This window comes from Castor canadensis, chromosome 18 (genome assembly GCF_047511655.1).
Source record: "Castor canadensis chromosome 18, mCasCan1.hap1v2, whole genome shotgun sequence".
Taxonomy (NCBI): domain Eukaryota; kingdom Metazoa; phylum Chordata; class Mammalia; order Rodentia; family Castoridae; genus Castor; species Castor canadensis.
The window spans coordinates 10,896,715-10,916,614 of NC_133403.1; the positions used below are offsets into that span (position 1 = coordinate 10,896,715).

The following is a 19,900-nucleotide window of genomic DNA, read 5'->3' on the forward strand; positions in this document are numbered from 1 at the left end:
CTCTCGGCCCAGAGTTCTCATTGAAGGCTTGAGAAACCCACAGTTGTTTCAGTCATACAACTGGAGGGATAGGACCAGGAGCCAACCCTCTTCACACCTGGAATAGTTCCTGTACCTTTAAAGTCTCCTCCCACACTAGGCTGGCAGGGGGAGGGAGGGGAGGAGCTGGGTATGGGGACTTAGCTCTGTGCTTGTGTAGGACTGGGAATCAGGTGAGCCAGCAGGTGTCTGGCTGTGCTCCAGCAGCTGTGTGACCCAAAGTGCTGCTCACCCTCTCTGAGCAGCTAGGCATCGTAGGTGGGGAAATTCAGCCTTGGAGCTCCCTAAGCTCTGCCATGTGTTGGCCATGCCGTAGCTGAGATTGTCTCTGAACCTCGGTTTGTGTATCTGTGTGGCGCAAGTGAGCGGCATTTCTGGGAGAAGACAGGAGGCTGGCTATGAACAGATCCTTCTGGGATCTCTCAGGTAGGCAGTCATGGGGTCTGGGCTGGGGGCTTTGGTTTCTTATCTGGTAAGTGGGTTTGAGCTGGCCGGCCCCAGGCTTTTTGACTTGCTCTGCTCAGCTGTGGGGCAGGTGTTGTAGAGTTAAGAGTGCAGTCACTGTCCCCTGAGAAGAAACCCACTTCTCAGAAAGTAGACTTGGAATGAAGACGGAGGGGTGCTGCATGGAGAAACTGAGGTCCACGAGAATCTCACAGCCCCGACAGGGATAGTGATCTGTTCTGGAGAGGAGCTGCAGCTGTGACGGGGACTGGGAGGCGTTGTGTCCTCCAGCCATGCCGGTCTTCTCTGGGCTCTGGTTGTGGGGGAGGTGGAGCTGGGGCAGGCCCATTGTGCAATGAATAGCTCATTACCCAACTCCAGGGGTCTTCTCGGCACCTCAAGGTTACTCTCGGCACCTCTTTCAGTAGATTTCCAACAAGTTGTGATTTTCAAGTCTTGGGGAAGGGGTGTTTTTTTCTCCTAATACTCAACCCTATGCTACCAGGTTGGGCAGCAAGGGAGGCAGATTTCAACTTCAGATCTAGGCAGCAGTGAGAATCCTGAAGGGCATGGAGGCCAGGCTGGGCCCACAGGAGGTGACTCCTCCCTGGGGGCCGGGGTGATGGTGGGGTGGGTCCTGGGCCCACCTGGGGGTTCACGTGCCTCCCAGGATCAGCTGACCTTGGGTAAATTGCTTTTGCTTAAGCTTTGGTTTCCTGTTTGTGAGTAGGTTTGGGTTGTGCTCTGGATTTACTCCTGTGGCTTTGCGAAGGCTGGATTGGAGGATTAGCAGGGAAACTCCAGGCTGGCTCTGTCTGCGTCTTCCTCATGCTCCCTACTTGGTTGTGTGCAGTGCTTAGTGTAGAGTCAGCTCAGTGTGTGTGTGTATGTGTATGTGTTGGAGAGGGGCTGTACTCAAAGTCATTCTGGGTGAATGAGGCTTGCACATTGACAGCTGGCAGATGAGTGTCAAGAGGGTAAGGGGAAAAGTGTCTGAGGCCCCTTGGGCCAGGCCCACAGCTATTCCTAGTTGGGACTTCCTTGGTGAGCTGCTCAGGGACTCACAGCAACTTGGTGAAGGTATGGGGTAGCACTGACTGTACTGCTGGGCTGTGTTGCCTTGGGCTAGCCATGGCGCTCTCTGAGCTCTGCCTTTCTAGGCTGCTTAGGGAGTTTGTTGGGCCTGCAGTGCTTTAACTTCCTGGATTAGTGGTTGAACTGGTCTGGACGCTGGGGCCCCAGGCCATGTTCCAGGGGCTCCCTGCAGCAGGGTGCGGTGAGGCCTCTAAGGTTCAGGTTGTGGTCTGGTGCCCAGGGCACCCCTACTCCACTGTTTTAGGAGCCATTTCTAGGGTCTGAATTGAAATGCTATGAACAGTTATAGGGTGGGCCAGAAGGGAATCCAGCTTGGGTCTCCCCAGAGGTACTCACCAGTGGATGCTGCCCTTTGGAGGGAACTGAGTCTGAGAAAGGGGAAACCCTCTCGCAGGCTCATGGTACCTCCCACCTCCCTGCCCAGGGCCCTCCCAGGGCTGCATGAACTTTAGTCACCTGGTGACAAGCCTAGTCACCGTGCCTCCTTGCTGCTGTGACATCAGTCTCCAACCATCCTCCCAGCTCCAACCATCCTCCTAGCCTGGCTGGACCTCTGGCAGATCACTGCTGGTTCTACACTCTAATCGGCTGCCTCCAACTGCCCCCCCTGGGGATGCTGGTCACTCCCTGGCTGACCTCTTGTCCTCTCTGGGAGTAGGTAAGCACAGGGGTCTTTGGCCACTTCTGCACCTTTCCTGCTTTTGCAGCTTGGAGGTGTCCATCTCCAGATCCTGATCCCAATCTGGAAGTCCCCTGAGGAGCTCTGCAGGGCCTGTGGGTATGGCTCTTGATACTTCTGGGAGCGGAGACTAAGCCAGTTCTGTGGTTAGAACTTTCCCAGGGGACAAATCTGCCTCTTCCTCCCTGGCGGGTGCCCCAGTCCAGAACTGTCTACTGAGGAAGGAGGACTGTCCCCTGGGCCCTGCTGCTGCCCTGGGCCTCAGGTAAACCACACCAGGGTTACAAAGAGGGAGGGGTCTGGGTGTGAGGCTTGGAGCTATGAATGACCCACTCCTTGTCCTTGGTTTCTCCTTCTGACACCTACTTGGACTTGGATATTCTGTTAGTGAGTCTTTGAGAAAGAAGGTTAGTCCCCAGCAGGGCATCTTCCGCTGGGCTGGGAACATCTGCCTGCAGGAGGCTGGGCCAGCTCTCCCTGTCCCTGCAGGGTTGGTGGGGGCGGGGTTGAGGGGTCAGTTAGTGCTGCCCACTCCCTGCTCCATGTTTTCTGGCAGGCCGGGTCTTGCTGAGTTACCTTACTTGGACCTTTAAGTGTACAGATGGAGAAATGGGTGGGCAAGGGAAGCTGGAATGTGTGTCTTGGGGGTGATGGCTGGCTCACCCTAGGGTTATGAGATGAGTCTCAGCTCACAACCCCAAGCCTGGGAGAAGTAAGGCTCAGGGTGCCCAAAGTGGACCAGGGCTGTGTGGAATACTCAATGAATGATCAGACCCAACACTACTACATATGAGAGGGACGATGCTACGGTCGCTGGCCCGGCTCCTGAAGCCTGTCAGACCTCCCAGTATGACTTTCTTATCAGGACCCTTGACCCAGACCCAGGCTTCCCACTATGGCCAGAGTATTGCCTGCTCAGAGGGCCAGCAGGCCTGGTGAAGGGTATGGACTGTCCCTCAGACAGTGAAGAAGGCAGGGCCTGGTTGGCACTTTGGAACAACAGAGCCCTCTGGCTGCTTTTTGCAGGACTGAGCTGGTGGGAGGAAGGATAAGAAGAAGGCTGTGTGTTTGGGTCAGAAAGAGTCATGCCTGGATTTAGGCAGTGGTGCTCAAGGTGAGGGAGGGCTGCTTTGGAGCTTGATGGAGATGTGGGGATAATGGTCAACTGTGTGACCACCCACCAGGCCCTCTGCTGTAGGGCTCAGTTTCCCCCTCTGCACCAAGAGGTATGAGTCTCTATATTTTTCCACTTTAGTTGAAGATCCAAATCCTATTATGTCATCTGTCATTCCATGCCTATCAAGCCACCCTTCCATGCTCGTGTCTGGAATGCCCCCTGCAGGTGTGAGAAGCAGATAAGGACTCTATTCCTAGACCATCTCTGGGATATCATGTTTAGCTTCCAGGTTCAGACCTTCTGAACAGGGACAGAGAAAGCAGAGGGGAAGCAAGCCTGGGACTCATTGGAGTGACTCACTGGTGGATGCAACCCTTTGGAGGGAATGGAGTCTGGGAGAAGGGATCCCCTGCTGACTCTGTCACCACATTCTTCCTTCTCTGTTGGGGTCACACCCCTCACCTTCTGCCACAGCCATAGGGACCCTGAGGCTGTATCAATCGTTCCCTGCATAGCCTGGAAAGAAGTACACAGGGGAAATACACCATAAAAGGTCTACCAGTGTCCCCCTGTGCCACACACACCTCCAAGGAGCATCCCTCAGTATGTCCATGAAAATAATTAATTATAGCCACCAATTACTTAGCACTGCACACATTCTAACCTACTCAATTGATAACACCCCCAGCAAGCGAGGCCAGCTTTGGACAGAGAAGTGACTTGCCCAAGCCCTGCAGCAGGCAAGTGGCAAGTCCAGACTCAGACAGGGACAGGCTGGCTCTGGTCCCTTGGCCCCCTTTGTCACATGACACACTTACCACCAAATCCTGGGCTTGTACAGGGATGCCCTGTTTTGCAGACTCTCCCTGGGCTGTGCCTGGGAGAAATGCTGGGAGAAGTCATGCAGACATGTGCACGGCTGACAGCCTCTTTGACTCCAGAGTTCAACTGGAAGTAGAGAACAAGCCAGAGGCAGAGGGAGGTCACACTGAGCCCCTTGGAAGGGGCTGGGCCTGCTGCAGGTCCTCCCTTGTGATTTTTCAGAGGAAAGGAGGCTGCCTAGTCAGGGAGTCTCTAGAGAAGATTCTGTGGCCACGAACTCCTGAAAGGTGTGAGGGAGACCCCGTTTATTTCTACAGTTGCTTTCAGCCAAACCCCCTCCTATTTTGGCGCTACCTCCCTAGGCAAGCTTGGGGCTCCTACCTGTTGCTGGACGGTAAGTGCTGGCTCCATGCACTGGTCTGCTGATTTTGGGAGACTGGGGTGTGCTCCCCTGGAGAACATGATGGATGCTAATCCCCATGCTCTGTGCCACCACTCTGTGGGACCCACAGACCATGCCTGGCTCTGGGCTGGGGTGGGAGGCACATAAGGAATGAGGCTAGCTGTGTACTTCTGGAGTACCACACTAGGCAGAGGAGGCTTGGTTGCTATGAAAAGGTAGACAGGGCATGTGGAGTCTTGAAGGGGCTTCTAGGAAGAGTCTCTGTTGGAGTTGAGGACCTCACTGGGATAAGCAAGGAGGATATGGGAGGGCAGAGATGGCGTCTAGAGTCACTGGCAGAGTGAGTGGCCTGGCCAAAGGTCTGGGGGCTGGACAGCCCGCACATCTTTGAGGAGGCTGGAAAGAGACAAAGGCTGTGTTTCTGAGGCTTGACTTTAGACTGTGCCCTCTGAGGGAGGGGTCTAGGAGTACCCAAGGTTGGACCTGACTCCTCTCTTCCCCCTATCCTGTGCAGCCAGGGTATAGAGTCATGAAGAATCGGTTTGTGGTGCTGGGCCTGCTGACCGTGGTTCTGGTGGTGGTCATCATCGTCCTTTGCCTCTGGCTGCCCTCTACCTCCAGGAAGCCTGACCATGTATACCCCAGGGCAGCCGTGGCTGCAGATGCCAAACACTGCTCAGAGATTGGGAGGTGAGTGGGACCACCTGATTTGGGGCAGAGTGTGGGGTGGTGTGGGGCAGCTATGCAAGTAGACCTGGGCAAAGCTTTTGCCCCTTCAAGACTCAATTTCCTCACCTGTAAATAGGCCTCCTGAACAAAGAAAGTCCAATGTACATGGAACTGCCTGTCCTTTTCTTGGATTTTCAGTAGCTTCTGGCAGGGGAGAAGAGACAGGGACCCTGAGAACAGAGTGTTGGTCTTCCAGTAGCCAGTGTGGGCCCCTTTTCTCAGTTCTAAGAGTATCTATTTATCTCTCTAGATAAATGCTGCTGTTTTACTTTAGAGTCCTCTCTCAGTGATCAGTTCCCACTTAGGAACTTAAGGAGAAAAATGTCACTAAAAAAATATTTTCCATTTTGCAAATAAGTCATATATATTTGTTTGATTGGAAAAGAAAAAACTATAAGTATTAAAAAAAAACATAAAAAACCCAAAACTTGGCTGGCAGAGTGACTCAAGTGTTAAGAATGTTTGCCTAGCAAGCATGAGACTCTGAGTTCAAACCTTAGTCCCACCAATAGGTATAGGCAATGACTTCCTCAGTAGAACTCAAGTGACTCAGCAACTTAAGAGAAAGGATGGACAAATGGGACTACAAATCTTTGCTAGCTATACATCAGACAGGAACTGATAACCAGAATATACAGGGAGCTCAAAAACTAAACTCCCCCAAAATCAATGACCCAGTGAAGAAATGGTTAACTGAACCGAACAGGACTTTTTTCAAAGAAAGAAGTTCAAGTGGCTAAAAACATGAAAAAATGCTCACCGTCCCTGGCCATAATGGAAAAAACCACTCTAAGATTCCTGTGGGAATAGCTACCATCAAGAACAACAAAACCAACAAATGTTGACAAGGATGTGGGGGGCAAAAAGGAACCCTCATACACTGCTGGTGGGAATTTAAACTAGTTCCATCACTATGGAAAAACAATATGGTGTCTTCTTAAAAAACTAAAAATAGATCTGCCATATGACCCAGCAATACCACTCCTAGGGGTATACCCAAAGGAATGCGGGTCAGTTTACAACAAAGACATCTGCACACCCATGTTTATTGCAGCGCCATTCATCATAGCTAAACTATGGAAACAGCCGTGATGCCCCACTACTGATGAGTGGATTAAGAAAATGTGGTATTTATACACAATGGAATTTTACTCAGCCATGAAGAATGAAATTTTGTCATGCACAGGCAAATGGATGGAACTGGAGAACATCTTCTTAAGTGAAGTTAGTCAGGCTCAGAAGGCCAAAATTCCTATGTTCTCCCTCATATGCGGATTATAGACCTAAAACAAATGCAGCTTTTGGAACACAGGTCACACTCAGGGGAGGCCACGCATGGGAGGGATAGGGAAAGGGAAGGAAACCAAAAACTTAAATGTGGTTGATGTGCTCACTGGACAGGAATGAATATAGAAATATTTAAAAGAAAGAAAAAACCTTGCTGGATATGGTGGTACACATCTTTAATCCCAGCCCTTGGGAAGCTGAGGCAGGAGGATCGAGAGAGTTCAAGACCATCGAGGCTATCCTTATCTCAACCAGCAAAAACCCTTGTTCCTTCCTATTATTGCTCATACTCTCTCTACAACAAAATTAGAAATAAGGGCAAAATAGTTTCTGCTGGGTATTGAGGTGGGGGAGAGGGAGGGGGCGGAGTGGGTGGTAAGGGAGGGGGTAGGGGCAGGGGGGAGAAATGAACCAAGCCTTGTATGCACATATGAATAATAAAAGAAAAATGAAAAAAAAAAAAAAAGACCATCGAGGCTGGCTTAGCCTACATAGCAAGACCCTGTCTCCAAAAAGAAAAAAAAAAATCACAGACTCTTCTGTTTTCCTTTGGGTAGGGGAGGTGGACAGGTAGGTGGCAAGATAGGTATGGGGCCTGGGGAACCTCAGGATCTTCCTCTCCCACATGCCAATGGCAGGGATATGCTGCTGGAGGGTGGCTCAGCGGTGGATGCAGCTATTGCTGGCTTGCTGTGCATGGGGCTGATGAACGCACACAGCATGGGCATCGGGGGCGGCCTGTTTCTTACCATCTACAACAGCACCACGCGTGAGTGCCTGGGGTCTGGGCGGGTGAGTGACCCAGGGAGTGGACTTGGGCTGGGAGATAGCATAGCTGGGTGGCCCCTGGGCTCCCTTGGCAGGAAGGGTTGGGGTTGGTCCAACCTGCCTACCTGCTTCTTCTTCTAGGAAAAGCTGAGATCATCAATGCCCGAGAGGTGGCTCCTAGGCTAGCTCATGCCAGCATGTTCAATAATTCTAAGCAGTCTGAGGAAGGTAAGCTGTTTTATTGGCTCGAGGTGTGGGTATAGGATCAGAGCAAATCATGGAGAAGTTGCCTCACCCGCAGAAGCATGGCCTTGTCCAAGGCCCAAGGACAGCTCCTATTCCTTCCTGTCACCATAACACCCTCCAGTAATGAATGGTAAAACCGTCATTGTAGAGGGGAGGAACAGGTTCTGTTATTTCTACTCAGAGCCCTCCAGGACCACCTGTGATTGAACATGGTGAGAATAATCATGCCTGGCCCTCTGTATTCACCAGTTCTGTATCTGTGAATTCAACCAACCATGGATGGAAAATATTTGAGAAAAAGAATTGCGTCTGTACTGAATGTGTAGACCTTTTCACCTTGTCATCACTTCCTAAAGAACACAGTTATAACAACTATTTTATATAGCATTTGCATTGGTTATGTACTGTAAGTCATCGAGGAATAACTTAAAGTATATGGGAGGGTGTGTGCAGTTTATATAACACTGCTATCCCATTTTATATAAGGGATTGACCATTCATGGATTTTGATGTTCCTGAGGAGTGGAGCCAATCTTTCACAGGTCCCGAGGGACACCTCACATATCCCAGGGGTCAATGGGACTGGCACCTTACTCAGTGCTTTTCACCGATTAGCCCCTTGTATCCTTCCTATGTCCTTGGAGGTAGGAAGGGGATGCTATGTTGATTCCCATTCTACAGGTAGAATTGCTGAGGCCCAGAGAGATTATGCAAACTGATTGAGGTCACCCATCCAGGAGATGGTAAAGCTGAGATTGTGAAGTCATTCATTCATTCATTTGTGGAGAGAGACCTCTAGAGTAGGGGGCAGAATCTGTCTTTTCTGACAAGGCCTTAAGTGGAGGGGAGATTCCTGAATTCCCCTGGTAGATGAGGGGAAGCCAGTACCCCGGGAGCAATATGCAGAGGAGGTGGAATGGATTTCAGGATAAGAAGGAGGAAGGGCGGGGCTGATATCCAGAGACAGAGTCCTGGGTGGTATCCTTTGAGCGGCCTCTGGATTCTTGCCCAACATACATAATCTTTGATTTTTCATATTCCTTGAGAAACTCGGAATGTGTAGAAATGGCTGGGTGGGTGTCAGTGGCTCACTCTGTAATCCAAGCTACTCAGGAGGTGGAGATCAGGAGGATTGTGGTTTGAAGCCAGCCCAGGCAAATAATCCGCGAGACCCTATCTCGAAAATACCTAACACAAAAAGGGCTGGTGGAGTGGGTCAAGATAGGCCCTGAGTTCAAACCCCTGGTACCTCAAAAAAAATGTGTAGAAATGAAATTGCTCAGAATATGGGAATGTTGGAATCTTACAAATTTAGCAGCTTGTGGACACTTAGAATTTACTTGTTCAACTAGGACTTGTTGAGCCCTTATAGTGTCATGCTCTGTTCCCAAAGCTGGATACAAAACAAAGACAAAGAATGCAACTTGCAGCCTGGATGAAGTGGCACTCCAGGTGGTAGAGAGGAGAAGGCTGAGCAGATGCCAGAGTGTCATGGGCTGTGGGGAGAGCAGAGCCTGAGGACTAAGGGACATGATTTTATAAAGGGTGGTGTGGTCAGGGTAGGGGACAGCTGAGCAAAGGAACAGAGATAGGGATAGGGTAAGAGTAGCGTGTGGGTATCTCAGGGAAGACTGAATAGTCAGGTGGAAGGGGTAGAGATAATTTCTTACAGGGAGCCAGAGAAGCTGCCAACAAGTGACCCACCCAGGAGGAGGGGTCCAATGGAATGGTCTACATTGCTTGACCTTATGGGCCACAGTAAAGCCCCTACCCCTTGTCTGAATATGGTAGGGTCCCCTGGAGTGTCTGAGTGGAGATGGATGGATCTGGTTTGTAGCTAATAGGATCGCTCATGCTGCTGTGTAAAGGGTCAAAGAGCCAGTGGGACCCAGCAGGAGTTCACTCCAATAATTCAGGGAGAGTGGAAGTGGCTGGTGCTGAAAACATGTGAGTGACAGAGCCTGCTATCTGCTGACAGTTTTGGTGCATACATGTACCGAGAGTGCTGGGTGACCCTAGGGTCTTTTGTCTTCATCTGGATAGACAGGATGACCCTGACAGACATGGCTGGCAGGGAGTGAGTTTGAGCAGAGACTCAGGAATGTGGTTGGGGCTGGGTTAAGTTTGAGATGCTTGTTTTAAGTGGGCAGGTGGATACTTGGGTCTGGCAGATAGGGAAGCAGGATAGGCCAGAGGATAAATCTGAGAGTTGTCAGTGCATAAGTGGAACCTGAAGTCCAGAGCTGGTGTCATAACCAAGAGAGAGTGGAAATGGCAAGAGACACAGAAGAAGGCAGAGGAGATGAGGGGAAGGAGCTAGACAGGCATGACACAGGGGTGGCTCAGGAAGAAACAGTGATGAACTCTAGAAGGTTGAGCAGGGTGAATGTGGTGGCATATGCCTATAATACCAGCACTCAGGAGGCTAGGCCAGGAGGATTGAGAGTTCAAAGTCAGCTTGAGCTTGTCTCATAAAAAAATTTTAAAAATCTGGGCTTGATGGAGCAGGGCTATAATCCCAGCTAGTGGAGAAACAGAGATTGGAAGAATGATGGTTTGAGGCAAATTGGATTGGACAAATAAAAAAAAAGTTAGCAAGGTACTGTTTCAGCAAGCAAGCTGGGCGTGGTAGTTCATATCTGTAATCCCAGTTATGCAGCCCAGGCCCAAAAAAGCATGAGATCCTATCGGAAAAATAACTAAAGTTATAAAAAAAAGAGTTGTGGGTGTGGTTCAAGGGGTAGCAAACTCAAGGCCCTGAGTTCAAACCCCAGTACCACCAAAACAACAAGAAAGACTGAGCAGAATGCTGCATCTGGCAGCATGGGTGTCACCTGTGAGTTTGGCAAGCAGGGTAGCATGAGAATATGGCCTGAAGTCAAGAGAGGATTTCTTTTAAGGTAGGAGGAATTATATGCTGGGTGTCAGATTTTGCAAGATATATACTTGTAAGAATCCTAAGAACCTGGCTCTCAGAAGCTCGTGCCCGACTTTGATGTGGGATAGGCAGTTCTTGAACTGCAGCTGCCACACCTTTCCTTCCTAAGCCTTATTTGCCCTATCTGGAAAATGGGTTAGGGAAGGTGTCTGGGATGCTGCCTTTAAGAGACACTAATGTTCCCCTTCTCCCCCGCCCCCCCGCAGGTGGACTATCGGTGGCAGTTCCTGGGGAGATCAGTGGCTATGAGCTGGCACACCAGCGGCATGGGCGTCTGCCCTGGCATCGCCTCTTCGAGCCCAGCATCCAGCTGGCCCGCCAAGGCTTCCCTGTGGGCAAGGGGTTGGCAGGGGCCCTGGAAAGAAAACGGGAGGTCATTGAGCAGACGCCCACCCTGTGGTATGTCTGCAGGCAGGGGCCTGCAGCCTGGGAAGGCATGTTCTGAGCCTGCATTGGGGGCCCTAGTAGGCATTGGTTGGCCAAGTGGCCAGAATGGCATGGGACATCAGGAGTCACAAATGACAGAACCAACTATCTGTTAGGCTCTGTCCATTCTTTGCCTTCCTTCCTAAGAACCAAGGGGAACCAAACAGGTGGAGGGGTGGGTATGGGTGGGAATGGAGGGCAATGAGCTGGTCAACTCTGCCCAACCTGCTGCCTCATGTGAGCCTCTCTGCTCCAGCGAGGTTTTCTGCCGGGACGGGAAGGTGCTCCAGGAGGGAGAGACATTGACCATGCCCCGGCTGGCTGACACCCTCCAGACACTGGCCCGAGAGGGTGCTCAGGCCTTCTACAATGGGAGCCTCACAGCCCAGATTGTGAAGGACATTCAGGCAGCTGGTGAGTGGACCACCTCAGGGGTGAGTGAGGAACCTCACGGTGGAAACCCTGAGCCAGGGCTCAGACCCTGAGGGTTTGCCTGGGCTAGACACTGGACCCTCAGGGAGTTCTTGGCAGGGGAGAGTCAGTCATGGGCCACTTCCACAGCTCGTTGTTCAGTCAGAGAGGCAGGGAAGAGCTGGAGAGAAAGTCCCTCGTAGGTGAATGCAGGTTAGGTAAAAGCCCAGGTTAGGGAAGTGCTAGAGTACCAACTCAGATCTGGGAGGACATCCTATAAGAGGTGACTGAGCTACAGATGGCAGCTTAGTCAGGCAGGGAGCAAGCTTCCTAACAGAGGAGTAGTTTGGGCTAAGGTTGCCAGGGAGGGTTTGGTTCTCTGGGAGGGTCACAGGGCTGAGGATGGGCTTGTGAGAGAGGAACAGGACGGGGCAGGCTCAGAAGGCTTGCCTGTGACCTTTTGCCTGTTGCTTTTGTCTGCTTTTTATGGAGGATGGTGATTAAAACATTACCGACCTTTCAGAAATTAGCTTGTAGAGAGTCCTTGTTGAATTAAGAGGCTCTCCATCCATCCATTCAAGGGAAGAGAGGGCGGAGTTTGTGAGGAGAGGATAGGAGCAGATGTTCTCTACTTAGAAAAAACTCTCTCTGGCCTCCCCCGCCAACAGTGTACCCTTGACTTTCTTCATGGGTCAACCCCAGTGCTGTAACCAGTCATCCCACAATGCAGCCCTATATCCACGGAACAGCCCTATCCCTGTGTCACCAACCTGCCATTCCCTTGCAGGGGGCATTATGACTGTTGAGGACCTGAATGACTACCGTGCTGAGCTGATCGAGCACCCCCTGAATATCAGCCTTGGGGACTTGGTGCTATATGTGCCCAATGCCCCGCTCAGTGGACCTGTTTTGGTTCTCATTCTGAACATCCTCAAAGGTGAGTGGTCCCATCACGGCCCTGCTGAGAAGGCTGTGACACTGCCTCTCCTTCCCCACACTCTATCTTCCTGCATCTGGGGCCTAGCCCTCCCCTCCCTGTGTCTTTTCATTACTGAGAGTGGAAGGAGCCCTGTCATGCATCGCTACTCCTGCAGGGCGCAGTGTGGAGTGCCTGGTGCTATCCATGGTGGTGAAGCTGGAGGAGGAGTGGTGGAAGGGAGAGAGAGGTGGGATTTTTAGGGCAGGGGCTTGGTCCAGAGGGTGCTTCTGATAAGTCTAAGTGGTTTACCCTTGACTTTGTACAACTTGGATTCCTCTGCGTGGGTATGTGAGGCCCAGGTCTGGAGGCCCTGTCCTGACAGCTTTCTGAAGTGGACACTGCTGTTGGTTATTAAGTGTTTACCTTCTTGTGGGGGTGAGAGGATGATTCAGGGGAGGCATTAACCCTTTGAGCCCCCCATCCTCTGGGGCCGATCAATTCACACTTGGTTCTGACCAACCAGGGTACAACTTTTCACCGGCAAGTGTGGAAACACCTGAGCAGAAAGGCCTGACATACCACCGCATTGTGGAGGCTTTTCGGTTTGCCTATGCCAAAAGGACCTTGCTGGGTGACCCCAAGTTTGTTGATGTGTCTCAGGTAAGGGGCCAGCCCACAGTGGATAAGGGACTTGCCATAGAAGTGCTGGGTGAGGTTCTGAGGCCACCTCAGCCTCATGTTTGCTTTCTGAATCCATCTCTGCCACAAACTTTGATTGTGGATCTACTGTGTGCTGGAATAGACTGGCTACCCCAAAACCCTGCCTCTGATTCACGGAGCTCATGGTATGGGAAGAGCTGGGGAAATAGACTTGACAACAGGTAATTAGTGCCCCCTTTCTGGCTAAACTCCTACCTCAAGGCCTTTGCACATACAGTGCTCTTGGCCTAAAAGATTCTGGAGTACTCAGTCCTGAAGTGAAGGATGCATGGAGGGTTGTAGACTTCAGGAATGATATGAAGGATCTGCGAGGGATTAAGGACCGGGTGAGCAGAGGAATTGATACTTCCCGGATCCCCATCCCTGGCCCAGCATAACCTTGCCTACTCACGTGGTAGGTGCCTCAACTCCATGCTAGTACTGTCCTGGGATCTCTGTCACATCCCTTCCTGCCAGGGTCCCTCATGTCCCTCCTTATCTCCTTGAATCTACAGCCTTTTGGTGTAGACTTGTAGACCCCATTATACTGACCTGTGACCAGCCAAGAGGGGCCTCAGCTCTCTTTTCCAGTGAGCATTCAGCAGCCCACCACCCACCACTGCAGCAAGCCTCCTGGCATCTTATTTCTTGGAGGGATCAGAAGCCACCGACTCCATTCTGCCTACCTCTGCCTTCCCTCCTGCCTAAGGCTGCCCGTTCTGTCCACTCTCTGGTTGTGCACACCATTCCTACAATGATCCTCTCTGCCTCTTTCCATGTTCCCCTTTTTCCTCCCAGAGAGTCCTTGGCTGACCTTCCTGCTGCTGCCTCTGTCCTCAGCCGAAATCACCCTCTCTTCATTTTTATTTCCAGTGATAGGGATTGAACCCAAGGCCTTGCCCATGCTAGGCAAGTGCTCTACCATTGAGCTACACCCCCAGTTCATCCTTTCATACTTCAAACTTTTTCCTTGCTTGACCCCCATGCCTCCAGATCTCTACATACAGCTTCATTTTCCCACTTTGGACCCCTCTTGCAGCATCTCACACTGATCACCACACCTATAAAATTGAAAACAAAGGGAGGAGAAGTGGGGGCATGGCTCAATTGCAGAGCACCTGCCCAGCAAGTGCAAAGCCCTGAGTGTAAACTCCAAAGCCGAAAAAAAAAAAATCCCCCCCCAAAAACATCAGTGGATACCTGTTTTCTTTCCCTGGAACCCCAGTCTTTCTTCTATCTCCACCTTCCACATTCATGTCACACTTCAGGATGTATCTCCTAGGAGCAATGGTTTCAGTCAGAAATCTGACAGCAAGACCTCATGATCCTTTAGCAGAACATTTTCTGAGGGACCTAGTGCTCTTTAGGTCCAGTCACACCTTGCAATTTGGCCATGATGCCTCTTGTGTTAGGCTTTATTGTTGCTATGACAAATACCTGAGAGAAGCAATTTAAAGGGAGGAAGGATTTATTTTGGCTCATTGTTGCAGAAGTTTCAGTCCATGGCTGCTGACTGTTTCTGAGCCTGTACCTTCATGGTGGACGTAGTGGAGTAGAGGTGATCTCTTCATGGCTGCCAGAAAACCAAAAGAGAACAGGAAATGGCCAAAGCCAAGATATACCCTTCAAAAGCAGGCTGCAGCAGCCTGCTTTCTCCAACTATGCCTCATCCTCCATAGTCCGTTCAGATTTGGAATCTATCAATGGATTAAAACATTGATTAGATCAGAGCCCTCGTGATCCAATAGTCTCTGGAAGTGCCCTCCAGAGATACCCAGAGGTGGGCTTTGCTAATCTCCTAGGCATCTCTTAATCCAATCAAGTTGACAATCAAGATTAACCACTACACCTCTCTGGTCTCTTAATCTGGGCTAGTCTGTTGATTTCTAAACCCCAGGCAATTGTCTTGCAGCATCTCTCACATCTTGGTTCTTTCTGTTTTCTCATAAGCAGATTCAGGCTGAAGAGCTTTCTCTCCAGTTGGTCAGTTCCTGCATGGGGTTTTGTTGAAACCTTCTTGAGTCATTTTCTTTGCTATGCCTCCTTGGGTCCCTTCTTCGTTTGTCTCCCTTTCATCTCCTCTTTTCTTATCTTCCTTTGCCATCACTTTGGGAACCTCAGCCATCATGGGTCCATCTACCTGAGTCATGTTCTTCAGTGTCTGATGGGTATGGGTCTAAAATTAATCCTCTGACTGTCTCAACACCTTCCCTTCTGCAGTGTTTATGTCTCCAGTTAATAGCCACTCTGAGCTGAAGATTTTCTTTTCTTTTTTTCCTTTTTTTTTTTGACAGTACTGGGGTTTGAACTCAAGGTCTCTCAGTTGCTAGGCAGGCCCTTTACCACTTGAGCCACTCCACCAGTCTTTTTTGTGTGTGTGTTGAGTATTTTTGAGATAGGGTCTTATGAACTATTTGCCTGGGCTAGTTTCGAACTGTGATCGTCTTGATCTCTGCCTCCTGAGTATCCAGAATACAGGCATGAGCCACCAGCGCCTGGCTTGAACTGAAGATTTCAAGGTCATTTTTTATTCTCTTTCTCCCATCGGGGGTGAGCCACCTTCATCTATAGCCTGCTTAGCCAAAGCCTCCTCTGTATCCCCCACATAGCCACCAGAGGGACCCTGAGAAAATGTTTCCTGATACTTACTCTACTTCCTATAGAATGGGTCCCAGCCAGCATCTTCAGTCTCTTCTTCCCTCATTCCATTCATTGTTGACTGTCAACCACAGCTCTGCCCAACCTCTGCCAAGGCCTGTATCTTTTAGGCCTCCTGCTAGTCTCTTTCAGACATGATCTCATCTAAGAATCCCTCCCTGACCACTCTGCCCACACCTTACCCCTCTCCATTCCCTTTTTCTGGTTTCTTATTTCTAGCACCTTCCCCATCTATGTGTTCGTTTCTTGCTGATTCCTCAGCTGTGGGCATGTAAGCAAAAACTCCATAGATAATTTCATGAATGAAAATTCATGGTGGGGTGGACAGATATTCAGAGTTGCTGCAATGCAACGATGATAGAGGCTAAAGAGCGGATCAGACGGGCCATGTGAGAGGCTGAATCTCTCCCCTGGGCCCTGGAGTGCCCCAGAGGTTTAGGGTACAGGCAGGTTGTGGTCAGACCCATGGCTGGTGGGAGGAGGGTCCCTAGACCTGCTTAGGACAACCCTGTGCCCCCTTCCCCGCCCTCCCTCCCCACTTCCTCAGGCCAGCTCTGGGGTCTCGGCAGGTGATCTACAACATGAGCTCTGAGTTCTTCGCTGCCCAGCTCCAAGCCCGGATCTCCGACGACACCACGCACATGGCCTCCTACTATGAGCCTGAATTCTACACTCCCGATGATGGGGGCACCGGTCACTTGTCAGTGGTTGCGGAGGATGGCAGCGCTGTGTCAGCCACCAGCACCATCAACCTCTAGTAGGGGCCGTGGGGCTGCTGGATGGGGCAGGGTCAGAGGTGGTGGCAAGGGGCTGTCCTCATCCCATAAGGGGGTCTTCCACTTGCATGGTGGAAAACAATGCTTTGGATGGGCCTCACAGGAGTGAGCTTGGATGGGTAGGGCAGGGACCAGGCAGGGCTGGGCTGTGTTGTTCATAGTACTTTAACTCACCCATCTGCAGCTTTGGCTCCAAGGTCCTTTCCCAGGTCAGTGGCATCCTGTTTAATGATGAGATGGATGACTTCAGCTCTCCCAACTTCATCAATCAGTTCGGAGTGCTCCCCTCACCAGCCAATTTCATCAAGCCAGGTGCAGGGTTGGGGTCCTGGGGTAAGGGACTTGGGTTTGGGAAAAGGCTGCTGTTCTGGACAGGCAGCTGATAAGTAATCCCCACCCCTCATGGGCCACAGGGAAGCAGCCACTCTCGTCCATGTGTCCATCCATCGTTGTGGATCAGGATGGCAAAGTCCGGATGGTGGTGGGAGCCTCTGGGGGCACACAGATCACCACGGCCACTGCACTGGTATGTGCTACCTACCTGTCCTCCCTGCCCCTGTCTCTGGACCACGGTGACTCCTCACCAATCTCTCCTCCCCCAGGCCATCATCCACAACCTGTGGTTTGGCTATGATGTGAAGCGGACGGTGGAGGAACCCCGGCTGCACAACCAGCTTCTGCCCAACACCACAACAGTGGAGAAACATATTGATCAGGTAGGCTGGAGGTTGGGGAAACTGAGTCACAGGGGTTGTAGGGTGCCCTGGACTAGAGGCTTACATTTTGGTCATCCTGAACCCCTTTGCAATGAAGGCCAAGAAACCTACCTCTGTTAGAGCTCCTAGGTCCAGTTGCCCCCAGCTTGCTCTTCCTTGTCACCTGGGCTGGAAACGGCACCATATGGCTTTATGAGGCCCGTGACCACCCAGGATCACATCTATAGCTCTGTTGAGACCTTCCTCTGCCTTCTTACCCCCAGGCAGTGGCTGCAGCTTTGAAGAATCGGCACCACTATACTGAAGTGACTTCTACCTTCATTGCTGTGGTGCAGGCCATTGTCCGAACGGCCAGTGGCTGGGCAGCTGCCTCAGATTCCAGGAAAGGCGGGGAGCCTGCCGGCTACTGAGTGCTCGGGATGAGCAAGATCGACTAGCAACCCAGGGACAAGATTCTCACCAGCACCAGGAGTGGGACTTTGGAGCACACTCTCTCTGAGAGTGGCAGAGCAGCATAATAAATGGGGGCCGCTGTGCCAGGCTCTGGACAGTCTCCCCACTCCCTGGACCTCAGTGTCCTGTGTATGAAATGGAGCCATCTGGCTAGGGTAGCAATGGCAAGGTGGAGCAAAGGCCATCTAGAGGTCTTCACACTACAGGTGGTAGAAATAGCCCTTAGGGACCAGGAGCCCTGGCTGGTTGTCTTTTCCCAGAGCTGGCCAGCAACACTTCCTAGTATTGGCCACCAGGGAGAGCCCCAGCCCTGCTGTTGACTTGAGCAGAGGGCAGCCAGCACTACTGGGAACTGGGGTACTTCCTCACACTCAAGGGTTTTCTGGGCTCCACCCCATCCCCCTTGCCAAGACATATGGAGACTTGAGGTCTGAGGAGTAGAGATTGGGGAAGAGACTGACACAAAGTGTCTTGTTCAGATCTACACCCAGAGTTACTTTCTAAAGGTAAACCCAGAGTGAAATCCAAGCTATACAAGTCCAGTTCTCATAAAACAGCAAGCTAGCAAGCCAGAGGAAGTCCATAGATCCCTGAGGGAAATAAGGCAGGCAGGGTGTGGGGTGGGTGGTCTGGAAAGCACTGCTAAGCACAGCATCCCTTATAAGGGGCCAAACCCTCCAGCCTTCTTTTGGGCCTGAGAGGAGAAACTGGTGATAGCTCTTTGAGGTATATGTGGGATCACAACCTGACAGATATCACCTTTGACTGTGGGAGTCCCTGATGGCTGGGACACATGCTGGAGAAGGGGCCAGGAAGCTCTCCTAGCTATGAAAACTGGTGCTTCCAAAGCACCCACAGGGAAATGGGGCCTTTGTGCCTGCAGGGTACACCCTTTAGGGCTGAGGCTAACACCTGGAAGGCTCTATCTCTGGGATTCCCTGGGAAAGAGAGGCTAGGCAGAAAGAAGTGGCAGTCACTCTTCAATCTTTACTTTAGCCTGAGAGGAAAGGGCATGGCCCCATTTGCAGGGAGAAGAGTGAGGCCAGAAGGAGGGTGCTCTAGGTTGCATAGCAGTGATGGGGGAGCTGGCTATGGGGCTCACTGGCCCCAACCAGCTGGTGGGTGTATTACAGTTTTCCAGACCTCATGAGGATTAGCCCCAGGCTAACTCAGGGCGGAGGGGGGGGGGGGGGGTTGGGGATCTGAATTCCCCTCTCTTTCCTTCCCATCTTCCCCTCTCCCGTCACCTCTAGGTAAGGACAGGGCCTTCCCAGTTGGATCTCCCAGCCCAGCCTCTGGCCAGGGCCCAGCATGACATGAATCCTTTCCCTGGGTCTTTGATCAAGCTCTCTCTGAACCCTGGCCTCTGCCTGACCAGGATGCTGGGGAGAGAAGGGGAGATGTCCCACCCCTGACCCTGTTGTCCTTGTTCTTACTGTCTTGGCCTCTGAGGACTGTGGTGGGTGGGTGTGCTGGACCTTATCCAGGAATGCACTTTGGTTCCTGGTTGAGCAATGTCACTGAAGCCTGGGGGGCAGCTGGAGGCAGGAGGAGGGACCCACAGCCTCCCCCACCCCTGCGAGGCAGCCCTGGGAACAGGATTACGGGAAGCAGCTTTTCTGTCTCAGGCTGACCAGGAGCTTTGGACATGGGAGCAGACTGTATGGCCTGTGCAGACACTTCCTTCTCTGGGTCTCATTTCTCAGCTATTTCAGGAGGTGGGCTGACTTCATGCCCTGGGGAGTCCTGGGGAGGGCGGTATTCCAGTGGAAAGGGAGTGGGGAAGATGTGTGGTTATAGTGACTGTTGGTGGGAGTCCAGTCCATGGCCCTTGTGCACTGCACCACTGTTAATCCTGGTCAAGAGAGAAACTCGGTGGGTCCCCACTTCCACAGCTGCCTCCCAGTTAGATACCCTGAGACTTGGGAAGGACAGGATGAATTCAGGCCAGTGTCCCAAAGGACAAAAGGACAGGAGCCAGGAGGCACAGTCAGTACAGGAATAGCCCTAAGCACTGATAGTCACAGGGAAGCAGACATGTAACAAGGGAGGGGCTGAGCATGGGGAGGAAGTGGGGGACCTGGCAGGGCAGCCTTGCCCCCCAAGAGGCCCAGGGTTGCATCTCCAAGTCAGTAGGTCCCAGTGGCACTGGGATAGTGGCGATTGGGTAGGTGACCCAGTGGCACTGAGTACCAAGGATTGTACCCATGGCCTGTTTGCAAACTGTGTCCCCCGCCATATGGGTGACACCTGGGCCAGGCTGTGGCTGAACTCT

At 51.7% G+C, this 19,900-nt stretch overlaps 1 protein-coding gene and 1 long non-coding RNA gene across 2 annotated transcripts; one reads left to right on the plus strand and one right to left on the minus strand.

Annotated features, from left to right (window-relative positions):
* Nucleotides 1–185: 185 nt before the first annotated feature.
* Ggt1 (gamma-glutamyltransferase 1) lies at nt 186–17,740 on the plus strand. The gene is made up of 14 exons (XM_020169908.2): nt 186–465; nt 2,286–2,522; nt 5,114–5,289; nt 7,254–7,384; nt 7,525–7,611; nt 10,774–10,966; nt 11,250–11,407; nt 12,192–12,341; nt 12,847–12,983; nt 16,250–16,437; nt 16,641–16,768; nt 16,870–16,982; nt 17,059–17,172; nt 17,436–17,740. The coding sequence occupies exons 3-14, from the start codon at nt 5,129–5,131 to the stop codon at nt 17,580–17,582; spliced, it is 1,707 nt and encodes a 568-aa protein (XP_020025497.1). The 5' UTR covers nt 186–465; nt 2,286–2,522; nt 5,114–5,128; the 3' UTR covers nt 17,583–17,740.
* Nucleotides 3,625–4,323, minus strand: LOC141418915 (uncharacterized). Its single transcript, XR_012443573.1, has 2 exons — nt 4,193–4,323; nt 3,625–3,890 (listed from the first exon to the last, which is right to left on the minus strand). It is a non-coding gene; the product is annotated as an uncharacterized lncRNA (long non-coding RNA).
* Nucleotides 17,741–19,900: the final 2,160 nt, after the last annotated feature.

Coding starts and splice junctions, on each gene's coding strand:
- Ggt1 (XM_020169908.2), top strand. CDS start 5,129: ATGAAGAATCGGTTTGTGGTGCTGGGCCTGCTGACCGTGGTTCTGGTG. Junction 5,290..7,253: donor CACTGCTCAGAGATTGGGAG/GTGAGTGGGACC, acceptor TGCCAATGGCAG/GGATATGCTGCTGGAGGGTG. Junction 12,984..16,249: donor AGTTTGTTGATGTGTCTCAG/GTAAGGGGCCAG, acceptor GGGTCTCGGCAG/GTGATCTACAACATGAGCTC.